Genomic DNA, 20,344 nt, shown 5'->3' with positions numbered 1-20,344 from the left:
TTTCAGCCACCGTTGTTCCTTGAGTGGAGATGATCTGAACAGGCAGTGGCTGACTCCCAGTTCTCAGCTCCATCCAACAATTTACCACACCAAAGGTCTTCTGTATTATCTGCGCAGCATCAACCGGGCCCCTGTGGTGAGTAACTCCCTGTATCTTCTATGGGTTATTGCACGCAGATGGATTATTGCAGTTGTGTCAACAGCCCTGTTTTATGGTTAGAGATGTGGAAAGCATACTATACCGCTATACTTTCATCATTGTGGGGTGTTTTTGAAAGTCTTGGGTTATCTACTGAATCTTCTAACCAACTCCAAACTTCAGAGTCTTCGTGCACCTGCAGAGTGAATACAAATTCCTTACAGCTCCTTAGTATCCTCAAAGTACTTCAGCTAAACTAGATATTGTTAGTAAGTTATTGTTATCTTTCTGGCAATGACAGGAGAAATTCTGTGAAGACATAGTCTGAATGGATCATGCAAAAGCCCAAACTGGAGCAATCTGTGCAATCAGAGAAACACAAGTTAGCTTTCAAAATGGTTGAACTTTTCTGCTGCTTCAGTGAGAAGAAAATGACTTTTTGGGGGAACTACCGGAAGTTCATGAGGGGTGATACTACTGGCATATGTCTGGGATCTGTCCCCATCTGTTCGGTCTTGATGCCCAACAGAATGAATAGTTCTGAGACCTCAGGATAAAAAAAAAACACTGATGGTTTCAAATGTTGATGAACAGAATGGAAGTGGATGGAACAGCAAGTTGGCTTCTTATAGCCCCAGTTAGGCAGGAAATGTCCTAAGATGCACTGTTCACTCTGGTCTTGATGAGAAAATCCTCAGACAAGGTGAAAATGTCTGTGAGTTTCTTTAAGTGAATATTTGTGGAAATATGCTATTTTTGGCCTAAATGACAGCCCTGACATCGAGCTCTGCACTCCAAGGAATCTACTGGAAGTTCAGCTTGTATCTGAGAGTTTATTCCACCTACATTTTCTTTGGGTTTTGAGCTACATCTGATCAGTTTTGTTTTATTGTGCTAATCGTATTGGGCCTTTTTAATTTAAATTTATCATAACCATCCCTGTCACATCCAGATGCATGAAGTTGAACATGCGCCCAGTGGAAGTTTTCATCTTGCTGAGTGAAGTAAGACTATTGATCGTATCATGTCTCTCACTCACAGGCAGTATGTCAGACGTGGTAAACTGATTTTTTCTTTGCCTTTGAAGAGTACATTGATTTTGGTTTATACATGCTCGCAAATGTCTTTTCCCAACTCCAGAAGAAGCTGGATTTCTTCTGCCCTGCACTCACTGCCAAGATGCCATGAAGGCAATTTCACTGATAGCCAAATGACTTCTGTGGAGTGAATTAGTTTAATTTATCTTGGGGATGCGCAAGCAGTTTCTTCAAAGGAAAGGAAAGCTTCTTGAAAGTGAAAAGGAAATAACTTTAAAGTTAGCGGCCTTTCAAACCAAACCCATTTTAATTGGTAACTTCAGCCATAGAAAACAGCCATCTAAGTGCTTTATTTGTTTATTTATTTTTGCTTCTCTTGTTGGTTTTGGAAACCCTAGTAAAAGAAGGGGCTGGATACGCTGTAGTATTGCAACTCTCCACTGAGGGTGGTTTCTTTTCAACTGAGAGCAGCGGGAGTATCAGAGAGCTAAGCTTGGGAGCAGCTAGGACTGAAGGGGAAAGAGATGTTGCTTTTTCCCCTTGAGCATTCGTGGTGAGGAAATGTGCAGTTTGTGAATTACAGTTGACAGTGCACTTGCAGGATGCAACAGGAAAAGTGTAGCTCTTACAGAGGGATCAAGCTGCAGCAAAGAGCAAGTTACTTTTGGAGGGGACAGGAAGATGCTGTTAGGGACCAGGAGACACAAAGCGGTGTTTGCTTTTTGAGATATTCTATCAAGGTTGGAAACAGAATCTGACTGCAAGTACATAGCTTTTTGTGAGCAAAGCATCCTAAACGTGTCTACCTCAGCAGTCTGAGATTGGGTCCTCTCACGAAGCTACTAAGGAAAAAAAAGAGTATTTGCATCCATTTTCTGTCTTGCTTTTCCTTTGTTTTAAAAGCTTCCTGATTCTGTGAGTCATGAGGGGGATTGTTTTTGAGTTTGAAAGCAGTCCTTACCTTTGTGGTGCTCAGTGCTGGCACATTACTTTAAACAGATAAAAATTTGCATGTGTGTCTTGAGTCATACCCCAGTGAACACCAGACTTGGAATTTGACTGTGTGTTGGTATCACAGCTGTACAAGAAGGATAGAGAGAAAAAAGGGGTGGGTAGGTCTCAAGTTTACCTTGTGGTTGCCCAGGCTTAACCCAAGGAAAGTTCTTCATTGGGTGCTGCAACTATAAAATACAGTTTTGTCTTGGCTGAGTGGTGAGGCTTGAGCTACTCTGTAGAATAAAAATAGAGCAGAAGAATGCATTGTAAAAACAAAAACAAAACGATTTGTCATAAACATTGAGAATAACTGCAGTGCTCAGTAAAATTAATTAAAATGTAGGTATATATGATACACAAATGGAATGGAAACATTTCCAGTAGTGTTGACTTCTCTGCTGTGGAGGTGGGTTGCAGTCATGGATTCATCCCATGGCATGAAATAGTGGTGTTACAGAGCCTGGCTTTTACAATGCTTTACTAATATGGAAGGCTTGTTCCAGACTTGTCACTTAAGGATTCACTCTTGAGATGCAGAATTATGGACCTCCTGCTTATCAGGCAGCACAGCTATCTGAGCAGCTGATCATCCCTGTGTGGTTTCTGATAAGTAATCTTTTAGGTAATAATATATGCATCTTGCATGTTAGTAATTCTGTAAATTGGCAGGTAATTGATACCTGGTTGAGCTGGGATCTCTGCCTCAAAATAGAACCACAGCTATAAAACCTTCTTTGATATTCATAGGAGTAAATTCTAGTTGGTACCTGTGGTTAAACTAATCTATGACTGTATTGCTGGAAGCATAGATGGAACGCTAACTGGAAAAATGCCTGTCATTAAAAGAACCAATAAATGCAGCTGTTTAGAAGGGGGCTTTATGGGATAATTCCCTGTTTTTCAGGCAGTTGCTTGAAGTGTAGGACTGCATAAGCCCCATGTGTTGGACTGGGTGATCCTTTTACAGGTCCTGTCCAACTCAGGATGTTCTGTGGCTATAGCAGTCCTGTTAACTAGGACTTGTGGGATGAATCTGCGTGTGAGTGTCTTAGCATCTCCAATCAACGTGCAGCTTGTCAGAGCAGCTGGAGGAATTTAAATGCTCAGTTCCTTAGGTAATTAAACTTCCTGACTGGCTGCAGCTAAACTGAGTTACTGTATAACTACTAAACAAGCATACTAGGGTAAAACTTGCCTTAACAGTTGGTGGAAGAAGTTGATCTATTCCATCTGTTTCTCTCCTCCTGTCTATGTTTATATAAGAATATGTATCTTTCTTCCTCATCTTTTTAATTGATCCACAGTGCTTCCCTACCTTATGACACCTGTCCCTTTGTCTCTGATAGATGCCTCAGAAAACTATTTAAATGATATCACGATGTTCCTTTCTAATCGGCAATGAATATTGCCTTAAAACAAACCAATTTCTTCTCTTTAGAAATCCTTGTCTTTTCACTGCTGGATTTCTGAATGTTTCTGATAAAGACATGGAGAATATATGTAACAGCAGTGTCTATATTGACTTCATATTCCGGAGGGCAATGAGATTGATTATTATTTAACACTTGGGTCAATATTTTCCTCTTGGGTCATTAAATCGTGATTTTCATTTTTATCAAAGTTGATATGTGCCTATGAAGGCAATCAAAACTTCCATTAAAACCTGGAATGTACCTTGTACCTAGTTTATATGATAGCTGACATGAGAGATGGATTAAATAGATACATTACGTTGTGTGGAATCAGATTATTTGTCTGACAAAGATAATGTCCCGTGCTTTATGTCCAGGAATTCATGTAAGTATCTGACCACATACAATACATTTTTACACAACTGCACAATTACATTTTCCTAAACATTGTGTAGCACAGTTTTTGTGTTTAAAGAAGCCAAGGTGATTAATTGCTGGCAAAAGGTGCAGTTTTAAAATCTCCTGAGGCTAATGCTAGAGTTGAGAAGTCAGAGGAGCCCAACAAATTGCTCCGTTGTATCATAAGTTACCATGAACTCTCAGGTTCCTCGGTTGGCATGGAATCTTGCACAGATGTCATGTTTATTTCTGCTGTGGACAGAAATGCACCGGTGTTGACACTGGATTCATGAGATCATGTCAGTTCCAATAGGTAAAACGAGGTACGGCTGACTAACAAAGTTTGACACTGATTATAGGCTTGGCCCAGAGCTCTGCTCTGAGTTTGTCTGAAGAGCACTGACAAAGGTGTAATTCCTCACATACAATCCTCTAGTATTTATAGTGTCTGTTGTGAAGAACCACAAAGCTTACTTCAGTATTACAGATTTTGCCTTTCTTTCCTCCCTAGGTGTTCTGTGACTACCATGGACACTCCCAGAAAAAGAATGTGTTCCTCTATGGTTGCAGTATCAAAGAGACCTTGTGGCAAGCAGGTTGCGTGGTCGACACAGCAGTTATCACAGAAGATGTTGGCTACAGGGTAGGTCTGCTTTGTTCCTTTCTACAGTTGTTGGCATATATGTGCACCTACATCCCTCTTTAAGATGAGGTCAGATCACAAGTTCTGTTGGTAGGTGCAAACTTGTCTTGCAGCAGAGGAGTAGAGATCCAGAAAAGTTTAAATGATTCCTACTATCTTCATGCACCAGATATCTGCGAGAATATTGTCAATAGGTGGATCTCTAATTCATTTCATTAAGATGCTGTTTTGTTGTCACTGCCGCTGACTAATAGAAATGTTGTATTTTTGTGTTTTATAAGTTCCAAGTATACATGTGCTTCTCTCACCCTCAACTCACGAGAAGTCCCCGTGGAAACACTTGTTTCACAAGGAAAAGCAGGAAGGGTGCTTACAGTCAGAACATCGCTTGTTGTATTTGAAATCAGTGGGCTTGAAAAGGCTGAGGATAGTTCACTGTTACACAAACAGAATTCAAATGCTGCTTTCAGCATCTGGTGCCTGTCTTGAATCTGCAATGAAGAAACCAAGAGCAAGCCTCCAAGGGTGTCCAAGAATCTGCAGTGGCCTAGATGAAAGGCTTTGTGATTGCAAAATATGGGAAGTTTCTCTCCTTCCTCCCATGAGTAATTGGGGACGATCCTGCTCTCCATGTATTTACTTCCCAAAAACATGAGCAAAATACCTCAAGAAAATTGTGATTTTTGAACAGCCTTTGCTGTAGCCCTTGATTCGTGGGAGAAAGAGGCATTGTTACTTCCTAATACTTGGCCTCAGATGACATGCGTAGCATTGACATTGGAAAACCCAACTTCAGGATTTCTCCTTTTAATCACCATTCCAGGCCCCTTTGACAGTAATCTCTGAAGGGACCTCAGTAAAGAATCCTAATTCCATTCTGACCAAATGGGAACGGAGGTTTATGGACATGGGCAGCACCCCCGTTTTTGTGCATGCTAAATCCAGCTGTATGAGAGACAGGGAGCATGGTTAAAGTAATGTGTTGTCATAAAAGAATCCTTTGAAAAGATGCGTTTTCACCCTCCCAGAAATACAATTGAAAGGTAATTAATGAGAAAAGCAGAGGGGAAAGAACTATTAGTGTGAAATCCAGTGAAAGCTGGTAAAATGAAAGGAATATTAAATTCAGATTTGATAATGCTTCTAAATGAGTCCTGACTACAGAGACATTACTGTTACCTGCCAGCGTTTTTATTTAATCAAATATAGAAGACTGATTATGCATATAATTTCAATTGTTTTAAAAACTAAACTGGATTAGAGATCTGATTATGGTACTTCATAGCATATATTTACAAAAATCTGTGTGCTGTTTCAGATAAGGACAGAATGAAAACTATCTGAACCTTCACACGCAGTTTAGCTGGATCTCATGATTGTGTTCAGGATTATAATTGTTTGGGTGACTGTGCTTTATTTTTAACCCAGCTCCAGGAAAACCTGGATGTGTTGCTCGGAATCATAATATTTTGCAGCAAATTGTACTTTGAGGGCAATTCAGAAGCAGTGGATGTTTAGTTCAGAGCAAGTAATCAATTTTAAAGATTCCTCTGTTCGGTATTCTCCCAGGAAAAGGAATGCTGTAGTTCTTAATAGCACACTGTAGATCTTGACTTAAGAGTTAGGCTCATGCTGGTCTCAGGTTTGAAATGTAATCTCTCACTTTGTTCCAGTTATCTGTTCACAAGGTTTTTTTCTGCTGATGAATGGACCTTATAGATCTTTATGTCTGTACCTTACAGAACTGGTAGGGTCCATTCATAGCTATAGATTGGATATGCTGAAAATAACATTTACTTTCTTATTACAGAGGTATGTATGATTATGATGTTTGCAGTGGATATTGCAGAACAGTTTAGGCCAAAGATTTTATCTTCTGCGTCAGTCATCCTTTAAGAGAAGACCAGCTATTAAATGTTATTTTCTCAATTTTGATGAAACCAAGCAGTCCTGTACAGAACTGTGATGTAAAGCTCAACAGAGTGGAACTAGAATTGCTTAGAATCAATCAGTTTCACTGATTGTTATTGGAAAGTGAAATTAGCTGGTTGGCTTTCACTGCCCAAACTGAATGAAATTTGAGGGTCAATGCCATTAGCAATGAGCAGAAACTCCTTCTGTATGATTCCATTCCATTCAGAAGTTTAAGAAAGCTGTCATCAAAGAAATAATGAACGTTCTTATTTTACAAGCTCTTCACTGGATGGTCTTTGGGCATGTACTGGGATGCAAGCACAAAGGTTTATATGCACATATGTGCTTTTGTATGTAAATGCCCAATTTCTACACCGAGTACACCTAGTGTTAAGGTATCTACTATATACTTTTACAGTTAGCATGAAGAAGTGTTGCATCCACACTGATAGAAATATTTGATAGCGCTGTGTATTAGCAGTGTTTATAGGCTGCTGTTGAGAAAAATGATTTCTAGAATAAGAAAATCACTCAGAGCTAAGAGGTAATTTTACTGAATTTTCATATTTACTCTTTATTGCCGCTTTCTATACAGAGTGCATTCAATGTACCATTTGATCCCAGATGAGAATAGTTTGGTTTATTTCACAATGCAAGATAGTTAAATGCTAAGCTCTATTTTCCTATAATTATCTGTGACCTTCAGTGGGATTATGCATTCCCCTTCTTTGCTGTGTGCTGTGTTCAAACAAAATTCCTCCTATAGCTGAATCCCTTGTCAAATTGTGAGGAGGAGCTGGAAAGGAAAGAATGGAAACATTGTGTGCTGAGCTATGACTGCAGCCCTCTAGGCAGAACAGGAAAATGTAGTTAATGTTGAAGCAGCTTAAAAAATAAAGCTTCATAAGTGACTTCAGCAGTCCAAAACTATAGGATGTGCAAAGACATCATTTTGGATGGGATGTACCAAATGTACTTACAGCATTTTTGTCTGTGACTGGGGACAAAAAAACAAACAAACACAACAAAACATTAGAATATGAAGATTTCACTTGGGATGAAGATGAGTCCAGTTTGGCACTAACTGGAACTATCACAGTGACAGTTTCTACAGGTAGCTTTGGTGATACGCGCTTTAAACAGCATAGGCCTCTTGTAGATGTATTTGTGATATAAATGCATGTACATCTGTTTGATTCATTTTCTCATTGCTGATACTTTCTTATAGACTCTTCCTAAAATCCTGGACAAAGTGGCCCCTGCATTTGTCATGAACAGCTGCAGCTTCCTTGTAGAAAAGTCCCGCGAGTCAACAGCCCGGGTGGTGGTATGGCAAGAAATGGGTGTGCTGAGGAGCTACACCATGGAGAGCACGTACTGCGGCTGCAGCCATGGTCTCTACAAAGTAAGTACCTCTTCCAAAGAACTACATGGCACACTCCTTCTAATGTGTGTCTAATGAGCTTGGGAGAATAGAGAGTGCTGTTTTTATGCTGTTTGGTATTGCCAGCTTCCTTCTATAATATAAGTGTAGCCATTCTACTGAGTTTCTTCTCAGTTAAATCCTTCCACGATCCTTCACTTTTAATCTTCCATGCCAGGGAAGTAGGTTCCTTGCTACGAGGTTTCATTTGACAGTGAAATAAAAAGAAATTCCAGTCTAATGCCAAAAATATTGAGCTGAATGAAGGAGTGTTTTTGAGATGATACAGACTGTGTCTTTATAATGGTATTCACAGTAGATCTGAGGTAATTAACATGAATATTAGGAGTCGTACACTTCCTGTTGCAGTCTATCTGGGCATTTGCTTGGCTAAACTTAAGAGCCTGCACTGAGAATTCTGCACTTGGAGTTTGTTACTGACAGCCAAAGGTAGCTCATCTATGAGCTGAAGCCACAGCTTTAACTGTGAACTAAATGGAGCTAAATTTCTTACCAAATGATGTTCCAGATACTGTGGGAAGGGCTGTACTTGTGCTGAGTGCATCAGAGACAGGAGCCTCTTGGCACTTTTTAAGTACATGGTTTGAGCTCTGGTAATTGTATTTAGCTGTACATAATTCTCCACTTGCTCAGTTGGTGAATTCTTTTTGTTCCTTTCCCAAACCTGTTGCTTTCCATGGAAGGGATTCTGTGCTCCACCTTATTTCTCCCACTAGGGAGCAATCCTTATCTATACAGCATTAATATGTGGTTAAGGATCCGAAAAGACCCTTAAGGAAAAAGCCATTGTTACAAATAACAATTAATAAGACGTTCAAATTATTCTTTGCAAGTTCTATGTAAATCCTTTTACATTCCATAGAATGTGGCCAGCAAGTACTCAGCTACTGTTTTAACAGTGCTCTACTATACTCACATCATTTCTTAGATAGAAAAGGCAGAAGAAATATCTGAAGATGGTTTAAAGAAAGAGAATATAACTGCCCTGAGCATTACACCTAGTGCTCCCTACTCTGAGAAGTGCTGATGGGGTGCAATAGGTACCACAGGTTGTGGTGGGGTTTTAAATTTCCTTCAGACAGTGGGGAGAAATTCTACCTTGACTAATGTCAGTGGCAAAACTCCTAGTGATCTCCATGGAGAATTTAACTCATTTCCTAGATAATCTGAGTAACATCTAAAAGCAGTTGGACATCAGGTTATATCAGTGTCTAATGATTTGTTCTCTACTTCCTTCAGTATTTTCAACCCAAGTTTGCATAAGTTGTGCCAGCAGATCTAAAATGTTTTATGCAACGTTCTCCCAAGTGCACCACCACTCAGTAAGCTGGTGGTCAGGCTTCTAATGGTGTTGGTAGCAGTTCTGGATCCTGATCTTTGACTTTCTTCCTTCTTGAAAATGGTGAAAATAATGGTGAATGTAGCTGCTTTGCTGACTGTAAACTGAGATACAAACTTCTTGTGCTTGAAGTTGCACATATCTGATAGGGAGTTTGCAAAGGATTTAGGAAAAAACAGAGGAAGGCTTTGTAGAGACTGTAAGAAGCTTAAATATTAAATACACAGGGCTGTCAGGTAAGCCCCCTCTCACCACAGAGCAATGTTGTAGGAGGGCTGAGGTAACCTGTCTGATAGAGAGGCCCAGAAAAGAAGTTCCTAAAGTTTTTCGATTGCACGGTGTGTGGCATATCATGTATAGAAATGTGACTTTCATTTCTAAAGCAGTTTAGTGAGTGAAAAATAAGGCATGAATTTGTTACTAGTGATATGTAAATGAGAAACAGTTGTGACCCCAGCCTCGATTAAAAGTCATTTGATTTCAAATGGGTATGGGGGGAGGGCAGAAATGAGAGCAAAAGAAAAGATGACTTGTCTCTGTTGAATCTCCCTGTCTGTGTGATCAATGGAAATGCAATAAGCCATCTACCCTTAAGGAAGAGAAACATAAAACTAAAGAAACTATTGATCTTATCTAAGGTTTTATTCAACATAAAGAAGAAGAAAAGAAGGGGAAAAAAAATCCTGACTCTCTTTGATTTTGTCTGGATTGTCCAATTGAGTCTTAGAACAGCAGTGTCTCCATTTGAAAGCTGCCTAAAACAAAGCAGTCCATTTCAACAAGGAATTCTCCTTCCTACTTCTACCAGTTTACAATCTCACAATCAAAAAGTAATCAGAAACTGCCTATCATTTCTCTCCCAGTGTGAATGCAGTCTGTATTAACTCCCTCACTGGACCTATTGCCCTCCAGGTTTGTATTACTGTCCTCCTTTTGCAGGATTTTGTTGAGCCATCTTGTCTTATTTGGTTTGCAGAATACTGAATATAAGGCTGTGCCATAGAAAGCTCTATTCAGTACAATCGGGAGCAAATATTGGCCCAAAAGAATCAAATCTGCACTGACGCATATGGATATTCTCCTAAGTTTCTTCAGTGTGATTCATTTTTAAACTGGCATAGCTCTTTGTTTTACCATATCCTATTGTACTACACTTTATTCTTCTTGATTCTTGGCTGACTAGTTAAGACGCCTGTAGTAACGTACTGCACTGGGATGTTCAGATTACTAACTGTATTCACCATCCTACGAGTTTGATGTATTTTGAGCCATGTATACATTTGCGTTCCAAAACAGATATAGTAGAAACATGGCAAATCTCAAAACTCAGCTCCGTGCTCTCTCAGTACATGTGGTGTTGGAAAGGCATTTTCCTTGACATGTTGTGCCTGGTAGAGGAGATGAAGTACTGATGTAAATAGACTTCAGCTTCTTGCTTCAAAGGGATACACGCAACAAGGAGTAACAAATGAGTTTTTAAATTATTCCAGATATTTTGACAGTACCCTTTGAAGGAGATTTTACTGGTGACGTGGATCCCTTTTTGAAGAAAGTCTTTGGGAGAGTCAAGAGAAAAAATTAATTCTGTCCAGTCTAATGCTTCTGAATGAGGGGAATTGAATGCCCCAACTTTTATTATCCGACTTGATGAGAGGGAAAAGCCATCCATTTGCAGAGATGATGGAATCAGGGAGAGCAGCACCGAGCAGAGTGGCCATACGTTCATAAGAAATTGTTGATAGTTGTTCAAAACACCTTTGAAAGGAGGATTTGGGGAATTTCAGGAACGCTCTTCCATAGAACCCATCTTCATGTTGGAAAAGTTTTTCTTCTTTTGAGTCCAACTACTCAATTCACTGAACTGGTAAAGCAAGCTAGAGGTGAGGAAAAACTGATGTTGTTTTGTTGGTTGGTTGGTTGGTTTGATTTGATTTTGCTTGCATTCTCTCCAGTCATTTACAGTAGGAGAAATTAGAGGTAAAATTGTGCCTGATGTAACGGCAGCAATTGGCAGGTGGAGCCTGGCCAGAGTAACTGTCAAAAGTCATGGCCTGTCTAACAATTAGAAGCCCCCATCTCTACAAAACTCACCCCAGATAAATTGTGAGAGTGAATGTCCCTGAAGGTTCTGTGAGCCATCTTCGTGTGAGCGAGGATGTGACATTAGTCATGTAACGTGTGTTCCACAAATCATGTGCCATCTTGCTGAAGTCTGTCTCGTTCTGTTTAGAAGGTTAATAAATTGCATCTTTTTGTTTTTCCTATGCTATACTGGCATAAAACCAAGATAACTTTCTTGTTAGATAAGAGCCAATAGTTTGTATTTCGGAGATGGAAGTACTTAAATGCTGAGGGATAAAAGGACGGAGCTGCTGATAAACGGGTAGCAGAACTGGATGAAAAGCTCTGCATCCTGGCCCCTTATACAGTAACTGCAGAGATGAGAGTCTAATAAATGGGAAGAGCTGCCATTATCCATCCCCTGTAACCTGGCTAGCATTTACTGAATTATTTTATACAAGTAATGAACCAGTGAATTGCCGTGAAAGTGTGGCAGAAATAAAGCAGTATGCCAAGATGAAAGCCTTTCCTCTTGCTACTCTTTCAGAGGTGGACTGCTCTGGTTTGACCCATTTCTGTCCAAAATAACCAAATTGTTACTAATACATCATTTGTCCCTGAAATTGCAGTTCTGTTTCTTTATAGTTATCTATAGGCAATGAAAGATTTTCTTTATCTTCCTTATTATTGCGTATCACATATTATATTTCTGTGGAATTTTTATGTATGCCTTATTCATAAGCAGTTTATTACAGTCGATAGTCAGAAATTGGGTTGTTTTGAGGGAGTTTGCAGTCGCATAACGTTGTCTTACTGGCATACAGAAGCAATGATATTCTTGTATATCATTCTTGTAATTGGATGCCTAGTGCACAAACTTGCAAATAATTTTAATTTGGACTCATGCCAGTATTCAGGCACCAACAGAAATGGTTGCAGCAATGGTCTTGCCACAGAGCGTATTTGATAAGTACTTGCAGAAGGGAAATGAAAAGAGATGGAGTTTATTCTGGGCTTTCTGATGAGCATTCCAGTAAATTGTTTACATCATCTTTGAAATCTGAGGCTTTTCCTATTTCTGGTTTCCATTGTCTCCCACGTTTTACACTTTTCCTAAGTATGAGTAAGTTTCACAAGCATCCAGAAGTTTCTATCCAAAAAATCATCTCTAAAACGTGCATCTAGTGAACCCTCTGAGGCCTGGGCACGTCATTCAAAAGCAGATGCTAAGAAATATAGAAGAATGTTTTTTTGTTTTTTTTTTTCTAAATAGTTCTGCTTCCAGTTCTGGTCCAAAGTGATTCAAATTGGAAGCAGCTGTAATTGTAAGAGAAGTATAAGAGAAAAACAAATAGTTATCTTGTAGTAATCTAAGGAGTGAAGGATTAAATTAAGGTTTTCTGCTCATTGTGTTTTCTTTAGTTGTTGCCCATTGCAAACGTTTGCATCCTGTTTTCCGTATTTTCATGCTCCTTTTGTGCCCACCAATCCTTTTCAGTAAATTGTGATTCAGTTTTCAAGATATTCTAATGGTACCTTTTAGTCTTGACGATTTCACTTAATGCAACGATATAAAGGTTAATGGCATTTAGGAAATGAGCAAAGGCACATGGGAAAGAGCAAACCAACCAGGAGACGGTGAGCATTCATCTTCCTTGGATGGCCAGAGCAACATAATGATTAGTCTGCAAGCACAGCACCAGGGCTTGTGGCTTGCAGCCACAAACCTGTATTTTCTGGTCCTCTTAGGCTGGATTGAGTCAGATGAGCAAAGTCTTGGATGAGAACTCTCCACGGACTTGGCAGAAAAAATGAGTGTTATATCCTAACTCGGATTTTGTTGATATAAACAAAAGGAGAAATGTATATGGCCTTGAACTACAGAGAAATGAAAAATCAGCTGACTTCTCAGCCTTTTGGAACCAATTTCAAAGCTGATCAAATAGGATCTCGACTTCTCCAACTCCTAAATAAACAGAGTAGCACAATCTGAGCCCTTTGGAAGTAATAGCATCTTAAATCAGTTCCTTTGTCTCTGTTGTTGATAGATTATCGAGGGCTGTCTGTCAGTGTAACTGGAGAACAGGTTCCCTCCCTTGTTGTAGTTTGTAATTGCTTTGTGTTTTGTTGTTAGTGGTGTTTTTTAGGTTTTTTTTTTTTTTTTTCTTCAGCACAACAGAAAGTAATGATGGGATGAGGTCATTGTAGATCTGACTTTGCAGAGTTGGAAGCATCTAGTTCTGTGGAGGTACACTAGACATGGATGTATTTGGAACAGCAAAGCAGAGCCATCATGTGCTCCCCTCTTTCTCTCAACTCTTTTCCACTACTGTATATAATCGATCAGTTGCTGTAGCTCTGATGTTTACCACTTCTGTTTGGGGCTTAGTCTTAAAGGGCTTGTTCCAACAAATCCCTGCGTTTCTTTCCTTTTACTTGCAAATGATGTGAGCATCTCCTAGTTAGCAGCTGGTTTATTTGTTAAACCAAGGAACACAGCAGATTCTGTGGGACCCAGGAAAGGAAAACAGATGTTACCTTGATTCTGTACATTTCTGAATGCTGATATTTCTCTTTTTTCCCCTTCCAATATACCATAAACAGCTGATACCTGTTTTGTTTGTTTGTTTTCTCCCTCAACTACTTCTAAACCTTTCTAGATGCTTGGTTGCAGCCCAGTCTTCCCATACTCTTGGGAAGAAAGGTGGTAGTAGGTACAGATTGGAAAGAGTTATCGAGCTGCTTCCCTAGAAGCTTTTTTTTTTATTTCCCTAGGAAATAAAAAGCCTGACTACATGGAATCAGAAATGCAAGTATTCAGTCATACCCATTTTCTGGGAGTTGTGGATGGGATTAGATCGAAGATTCCCAGGTGCTGACATTGCAAACCCAGACAACTTAGATGTTAGAATCAAAAAATTCATTTGCAATTAATTAATTTATGGTTGCATGGAAAAGATGCTGCACTTTGGATGAAATGTTACTCTTTCTGAAGCCCACTGAACAGTTCTGAACGGTGCAGCCTTGAATATAAGTGGGATTTAAGTCTGCTAATGAAAAGAACTCTTGGGAAGGATGTGAGACAGAAAAGCAAAATTCCTAATGAAAACTAGCTGTAGTATTCTGGCAGTGTCTCTTTAAAAGTCTAAATATCATTGCACATCATCCTTTCAAGTTTTCAGTGGAATTACAGCGGCTAGGTTTTTGATTTCTGATGTCTCTCTTGCTTGTTAATCTGGTCCCATGTGGATTTATTGTACAAATCTATTTGGCAGCTGAAAATTGCCCTTTGATGAAGTTCATAGTCTAATCATGAACTCCTCAGGCATGGCAAATAAGAATGGGAGGTTGCAAAAGCACAGGCTAGAGGAGCCACGTTTGTCTTTTACTCTGCATGGATTTTAGAAGCATCTAAATTTCAAAGTCTTTTATACACAGGATTTTCTGCGAAGATTGATTTTTACCCCTCTTAGCATCATAACATTTGCCATGCTGGATCAGACCATTGGTCCATATGATCAGGTATCCTGTCTCATACAGTGTTTGGTTCCTCGTGGCTCCTAAGAGAACAAAACCAGGCTGTAGTGCAACTGATTCAATTACACTAAGACATGGAAAAGAAGAAATAATCCTACCGGCCCACCTGACCTGCCTCCTTTCTGCTTCATATGCTGCAGCATGAGGCCTGATTATTTCGAGGGTGTGGTAATGATAATGAGCAACTTTCTCTGTTGATAATTATGGCACTTTTCTGTCCCCTTTCGTAATATTTTCCCACACGGGATTTCCTGCAGCAGTGAACTCCACTAGTTCATACTAGTGATATTAGTGGTATTGGATATGCTGTCCAATATTGAATGTAAACTATATATTGAAATTTAATCTCACTTCCTCCTCCATTCTGTCCCTCCACTGATTTCTGCACTGTACTTCTCACAGCTGCTGTAGCTCCCAGGTTCTTTAATCTGCTGTTCTCTGCCACATCCACTGTTGTCTTTATTCATGGATGATCCAATCGTAGGTCCCTTGGTCTTGTCAAAAAGAAATCAAACTAACTCTATTCATTCTTGCCAACTTTGAAATCTGTAGGTGCATCCTTTCTTCTTCTTTTTTTTTCTCATCCAGTTCTTGTCTCTTTGGTCTTTCCTTTTTTATGTTCCCAATTGAGATTTATATTTTTTTTTCATATGTGCTAAGCTCCTGTACTGATAGCATTGTCTTTCCTCTTTCCCTTCTTCCACAACACTTATTTCAGCTTATGGTCCCAGAAAGAACCATCAGCTCTTCTGGTTTTGACCTCCTATACTACATAGGCAGCTTTGTACCAAACCCTCGTGTTTGTGTAAGATTTTTCATAGAAGAAAGAATTCAGACTGGATTTGAGAGCATCACATGATTGGAAATCCATCTGGTCCCCTGATATTTTGTTCCAGGGATCAGAAAGTGCTAAATATTATTTCCTTGTATGAATTTGAATTCGTCTGCCTGCTATTTTCAGATGTACTCTAGTTTTTTCTCTGTTGGTTTAAAGAGAGATTTAGTAACTTGCAGGTTCTTCTCTTAAAAATACTTACAATGCAACCAAGTTACCTTTCTGTTTTGATAATTAATTAAAACAGGCTGAATTCTATAATAGTTTGTATGAGAATGTGCAGGTAAGTACCTCTGAATTAGCTAAAGGAGCAAGTGGAAAGTCCTGTGCTAAACCACATTAAGCCACATGTCAACACTCTGAAGCAGAATTAAGGTGGCCTTAATTAAATTTGGCTTAACTCATTTCCAAAGTAAATTAAACCAAACTGAATTGCAAACACTTTAATTCTGAATAACGGAGGAGAAATATGTGTTTCTGAATGTGATAAACTTACAGATGAAAGAGGTTGCTTGTGCTGGGTAATCTATGAGGCAGAGAAGGCAATATGTTTAGACATGATATTTCTGGAGCTTCATGGCTTATCTTTAGGTAAGAGGCTCTGTTGTATACCACATATGGATGACAAAGAGAAACCTGCTATATTCTAATTTTTGTCCAAGGAAGAAATTTTTGATGCATGTGATGCCAGATGGTGGCTATCTGCAAGTGAAGATGCATGGTCAGAAAAGAGAAATTACAGCACACAGCCTATGGAAATGCAGACATTAGGGACAATTAAAAAGTGATTCACATACATACTATAAGTGGGGACAGATGAGAGGTGAACGAGCTGAAGACAGTAGAGATCAAAGAAGTTGTTGGCTACTCATAGTTGTGAGAGAAGGAGAATTTGGAGACATCCAAGTGCTGATGTTTTGCAGTATTTCTTTTACTCTCAGACACTCAAGACAGGCAGCTTCTGGAGTATAGAATATTAATCTTTGATGAATAGCTGCTGAAGTGAGACAAGGAATCGTTAAAATATTTTCAACCAAGTAATTATCATAAGCGAGTTCCACTTAGAAAAATGGACAAAGGAATAAACAAGTGTAAGTGTGATTTGGCGTCACACTTTCTTCTTAAAGCAAACAAATATGATACCAAGAGGAGCTTAGATGATGCATGTGGAAATGAGTGCAGTTGTGTGTCATGGGATACGTACGGTTCTTGGTGAAAAGGAAAGATGTATTATTGTTATTATCTAACAACTTTTTAGAGCTGAAATTGAGAGAAGGAAGAAAAGATGGAAAGGTAATGGTTGTGTAAATGATGGATAAACCGAACTGCTTTCCAGTGGTCATAGAGGAGAGTGGTCATAGAGACTTCTGTCTAGGTGTTATGTACCTGAGATTTTGTGTAGGCAGCAGTAAATTCTATTACAGATTCCGAACATTACAGATGATTATTTTCTAGTACAAAAGATGTTGTATCCAATATAGCTCTATTCTGGACCACACTATGATAGGAAAGGGTGAAATAATCTTCGGTGTGAGAGTTGGTGGTTACCTAGACACCAGTGATCATGACCCAATTACGTTTAATAAGGGCAGAGCGCATCATTTCTATTAACATGTGTTCATGTATGTTTTTCCCTTAATATGGGATAATAGTCCAGGACTGAGGATGTATTATAAATAAAGCAGACCACAAGAGGAAGAAAAAAAAGATTACGGAGGTATTATAAATTTTAAAACCAATGTTTTTAAAATAGATTCTGTTACATATCCCAAAAAAAGCTTAATCAAGAATTGAGAACACATTTAGTTAAAACCCATCTTGGTATAATAGTAAAGAGAAGGTGATAATTAGAGCATAGAGGACAGTGAATCATAACACTGATGAAGAATCTATGTAATAGATGGATTGTCAAGAGGTGGATTTCACTTCTTTTAGTCTGTTTCCTTTTTGCCAGTACTAATTGTTTACTAGAGATTCTGACAGATACGAGTAAACAGTGGTAGAGGCCATTTACCTAATCATGATCAAGATATTCTGAGGTGAAAAATGCATAGGTTAATTCTCTGTGAACAAAAGAAAAAGGGGAAAAAGGGTATCAGCCAAAGTAATGTAGGAATTAGATGTGGGAAGCTAAGAAAGTAACTGAAAATTCATGGCAATTGCTACTAAAGACAGTAAAAAAGAATTCAATGCAATGACTGGAAAAGAAAAAGCTATTCTTCTTATGACGTCTGATCAGAAATGTAACCTAAAACCCAAGGAGTTCTTTCTGAGAAGAGCCGCCTGAAGCCTGGTGTACTTCACAATTAAGTTCTGCCTTGGATTAAATAAGTTTTTCCCAAAGTATTCCTAACCAAATCTCTTACTGCGTGCCACCTCTTCTTGGCTATTGCGAAAAGTTTCCTTTGGTGGTGCTGGAAGTAGCAGGTGAACTTACACAAGAATATTGAATCAGAGATTCACTCAGAAACAAAATGAGAAAGGCGATTTTCAATGAGTTTGAAAACGATATTGCAAATGAGTCTGTGAGAGGAGTACAGCTACATACAATGGGAATAAAAAGCCCTGAAACACTGTCCATTTTGCAGTAGCTTATTCCTGGTAGAGATGACTTCTTTTACTAAGTAGGGTTTTAAGTATGTGTATGTTTTTGCCACATGATCAGAAGGACGGTTAGCATCTCAGTGGGAAGTATTCCTTTAAAAGCTGATGGCCAGCAGGCTACAAGTGGAAAGACTTGTTCTGACTTGGAGATAAATATAAAATGCTGTTAGCTTGTGAGGGAGCTGAGAATTGAATTAAGTAGTTTATTTGATTTGAAATGCTAATTCTGTGTGAAAACAATGGAGGACCAGCACTTGTTAAGATATTTCCTCTGCCGCTTTCTTTTTCTGTTATATTATGCCTTCAATTCCATTGTATTATTGTCTGTCTTGTGTTCTTTTTCCCAGCATTGAGAAGTAATAGAGTTGGATCTGACTTGTCATCTGGGTTGGGGAGAATGGGCTGTACAGCCATGTTGTGATGGCCCAGGGCATGCATGCATGCATCGCCAATTGGCAGTGATGGGAAAAAGGGAGACAGCTCTGTAACGCAGCATAAACACGCTTGAGCAACACAATACCTTGCTCACAACCTTCAGATGTCCTGCACCTGGGTGAACAGGCACCTAAAGTCAACACCGTGGCCAATACTACTGCTTTCCACCAAAGATGAAAGCACTGGATGAGCTATGTGATGGGCTTTATGTTCCCTGCAGTCTGATGGCGCATAGGAAGTTTGCAGCAGGCAGCTGGACACCATTTTCCCAGTGACCTTTTGCGAGCAGCCCTCTTGTCTTTTCTAGTGAGGGAGAATGAAGTAAATGGAGTCTGAAAACAGCTCAGACTGGCTCTGAAATAGTGACCGAAAGGTCGCTTTTCTGATCAAGCCATTGTCTTTGGTGATTGGAAGGGCTTCCAGAGGTCAAAGTGCTGAAGTTTTTCTAAATCAGGAATGCTTTCATGAGCCCCTGTGTGCACTGAAATGGCTGGAATTTCTGCTGGTTCATCAGTTGTAGGTAAATGTATTACATAGGCTGAATATCTGCAGCAAGCTACAGCACTGGTTCTGTGGTTTCATGTATTTGATCATCCCTCGCTCACATCAAATCCTTTAATTTGTGAAGCCTGATGTATGATTATGCTGGGGAGTGATATTAAATGTCAGCTTTGAAAATGGGCCTTGTCACGACTAATACGAAATTCACTCCTGTTGTTAATTTAATGAGATAGAGTGACATGCATCATACATTTATTAAATGACCATAATTATATTTATATTAATGCCAATCTCTGCCCAGGAGAGATTCAGGCCTGGCGTAATGGGACGTGTTCATAATGCAGAAGATCTCTGAATATAGATACAGTGAGAAACTCAGGACTGTAAAACCAAGGCCATGTTGTAGGCTGAGACCGAGTAGCTCTGAGATGCTTGGACAGCATTTTGGGTGGGTGAGGCTGTGAGCTTTGATGGAGGTACATGATTAGAGCTCGTGTCAGACCAACAGCTTTTTGGTTATTCCACATGCTGCAGGATTGGTTGAAATTCATTGAGGTATTGACTTGCTCTTAAATGTAATGCATTTGTATGTTCATTCCCTTTAAAAGGTCAACGAAGCAACTTGACAATTTTTAAAGGTAGCCTGCTGTGTCTGAAGTATATTTAGTTTCATGCTGTCTTCTCTGCAGGATATGATATCGAGTTGTTCTGATGTTATACCGAGCATGTTGTGCATCGTTATGTAGACAAGATCATTGCTCAGACCTAGGAAACAAATAAGAATTGAATTTTTTTTCCGAATCTTTTTTTTTGTACAATTATGTTGTTTTAGGAAAATGGCCCTCAGTTATTGCTCTGGTTTCTTCTATCTGGTTGCATCAATTTCCTGGGAATAAACCAGATTTCTGGGACAGCGGCAGCTCTGCTTGTTGCAGGAGGCAAGAGCAGCCACTACTGAATTCAGTAGCTCCTGTCTGTTGCTTATGCTGATAGTGTCCACTTCTCCTACGCTGCATACTGATGTGTCCCCTGTCTTCACTCTTCTTGT

General features: G+C 39.3%; 1 protein-coding gene across 1 annotated transcript in view; it reads left to right on the top strand.

Moving 5' to 3' along the window:
* Positions 1–20,344, top strand: part of LOC146759772 (cytosolic carboxypeptidase 4-like) — a 94,397-nt gene that overhangs the window by 33,549 nt on the left and 40,504 nt on the right. The window contains exons 2-4 of the mRNA XM_085509678.1: positions 7–136; positions 4,495–4,626; positions 7,769–7,945. Of these exons, the coding sequence (XP_085365804.1) occupies positions 7–136; positions 4,495–4,626; positions 7,769–7,945 (439 nt within the window). The remainder of the gene's footprint in view (positions 1–6; positions 137–4,494; positions 4,627–7,768; positions 7,946–20,344) is intronic.

This window comes from Coturnix japonica, chromosome 9 (genome assembly GCF_054131305.1).
Source record: "Coturnix japonica strain WE chromosome 9, WE-NBRP24, whole genome shotgun sequence".
NCBI lineage: Eukaryota > Metazoa > Chordata > Aves > Galliformes > Phasianidae > Coturnix > Coturnix japonica.
Note: the sequence above shows the minus strand (reverse complement) of the source record. Positions and strands in the feature narration are given on the sequence as shown.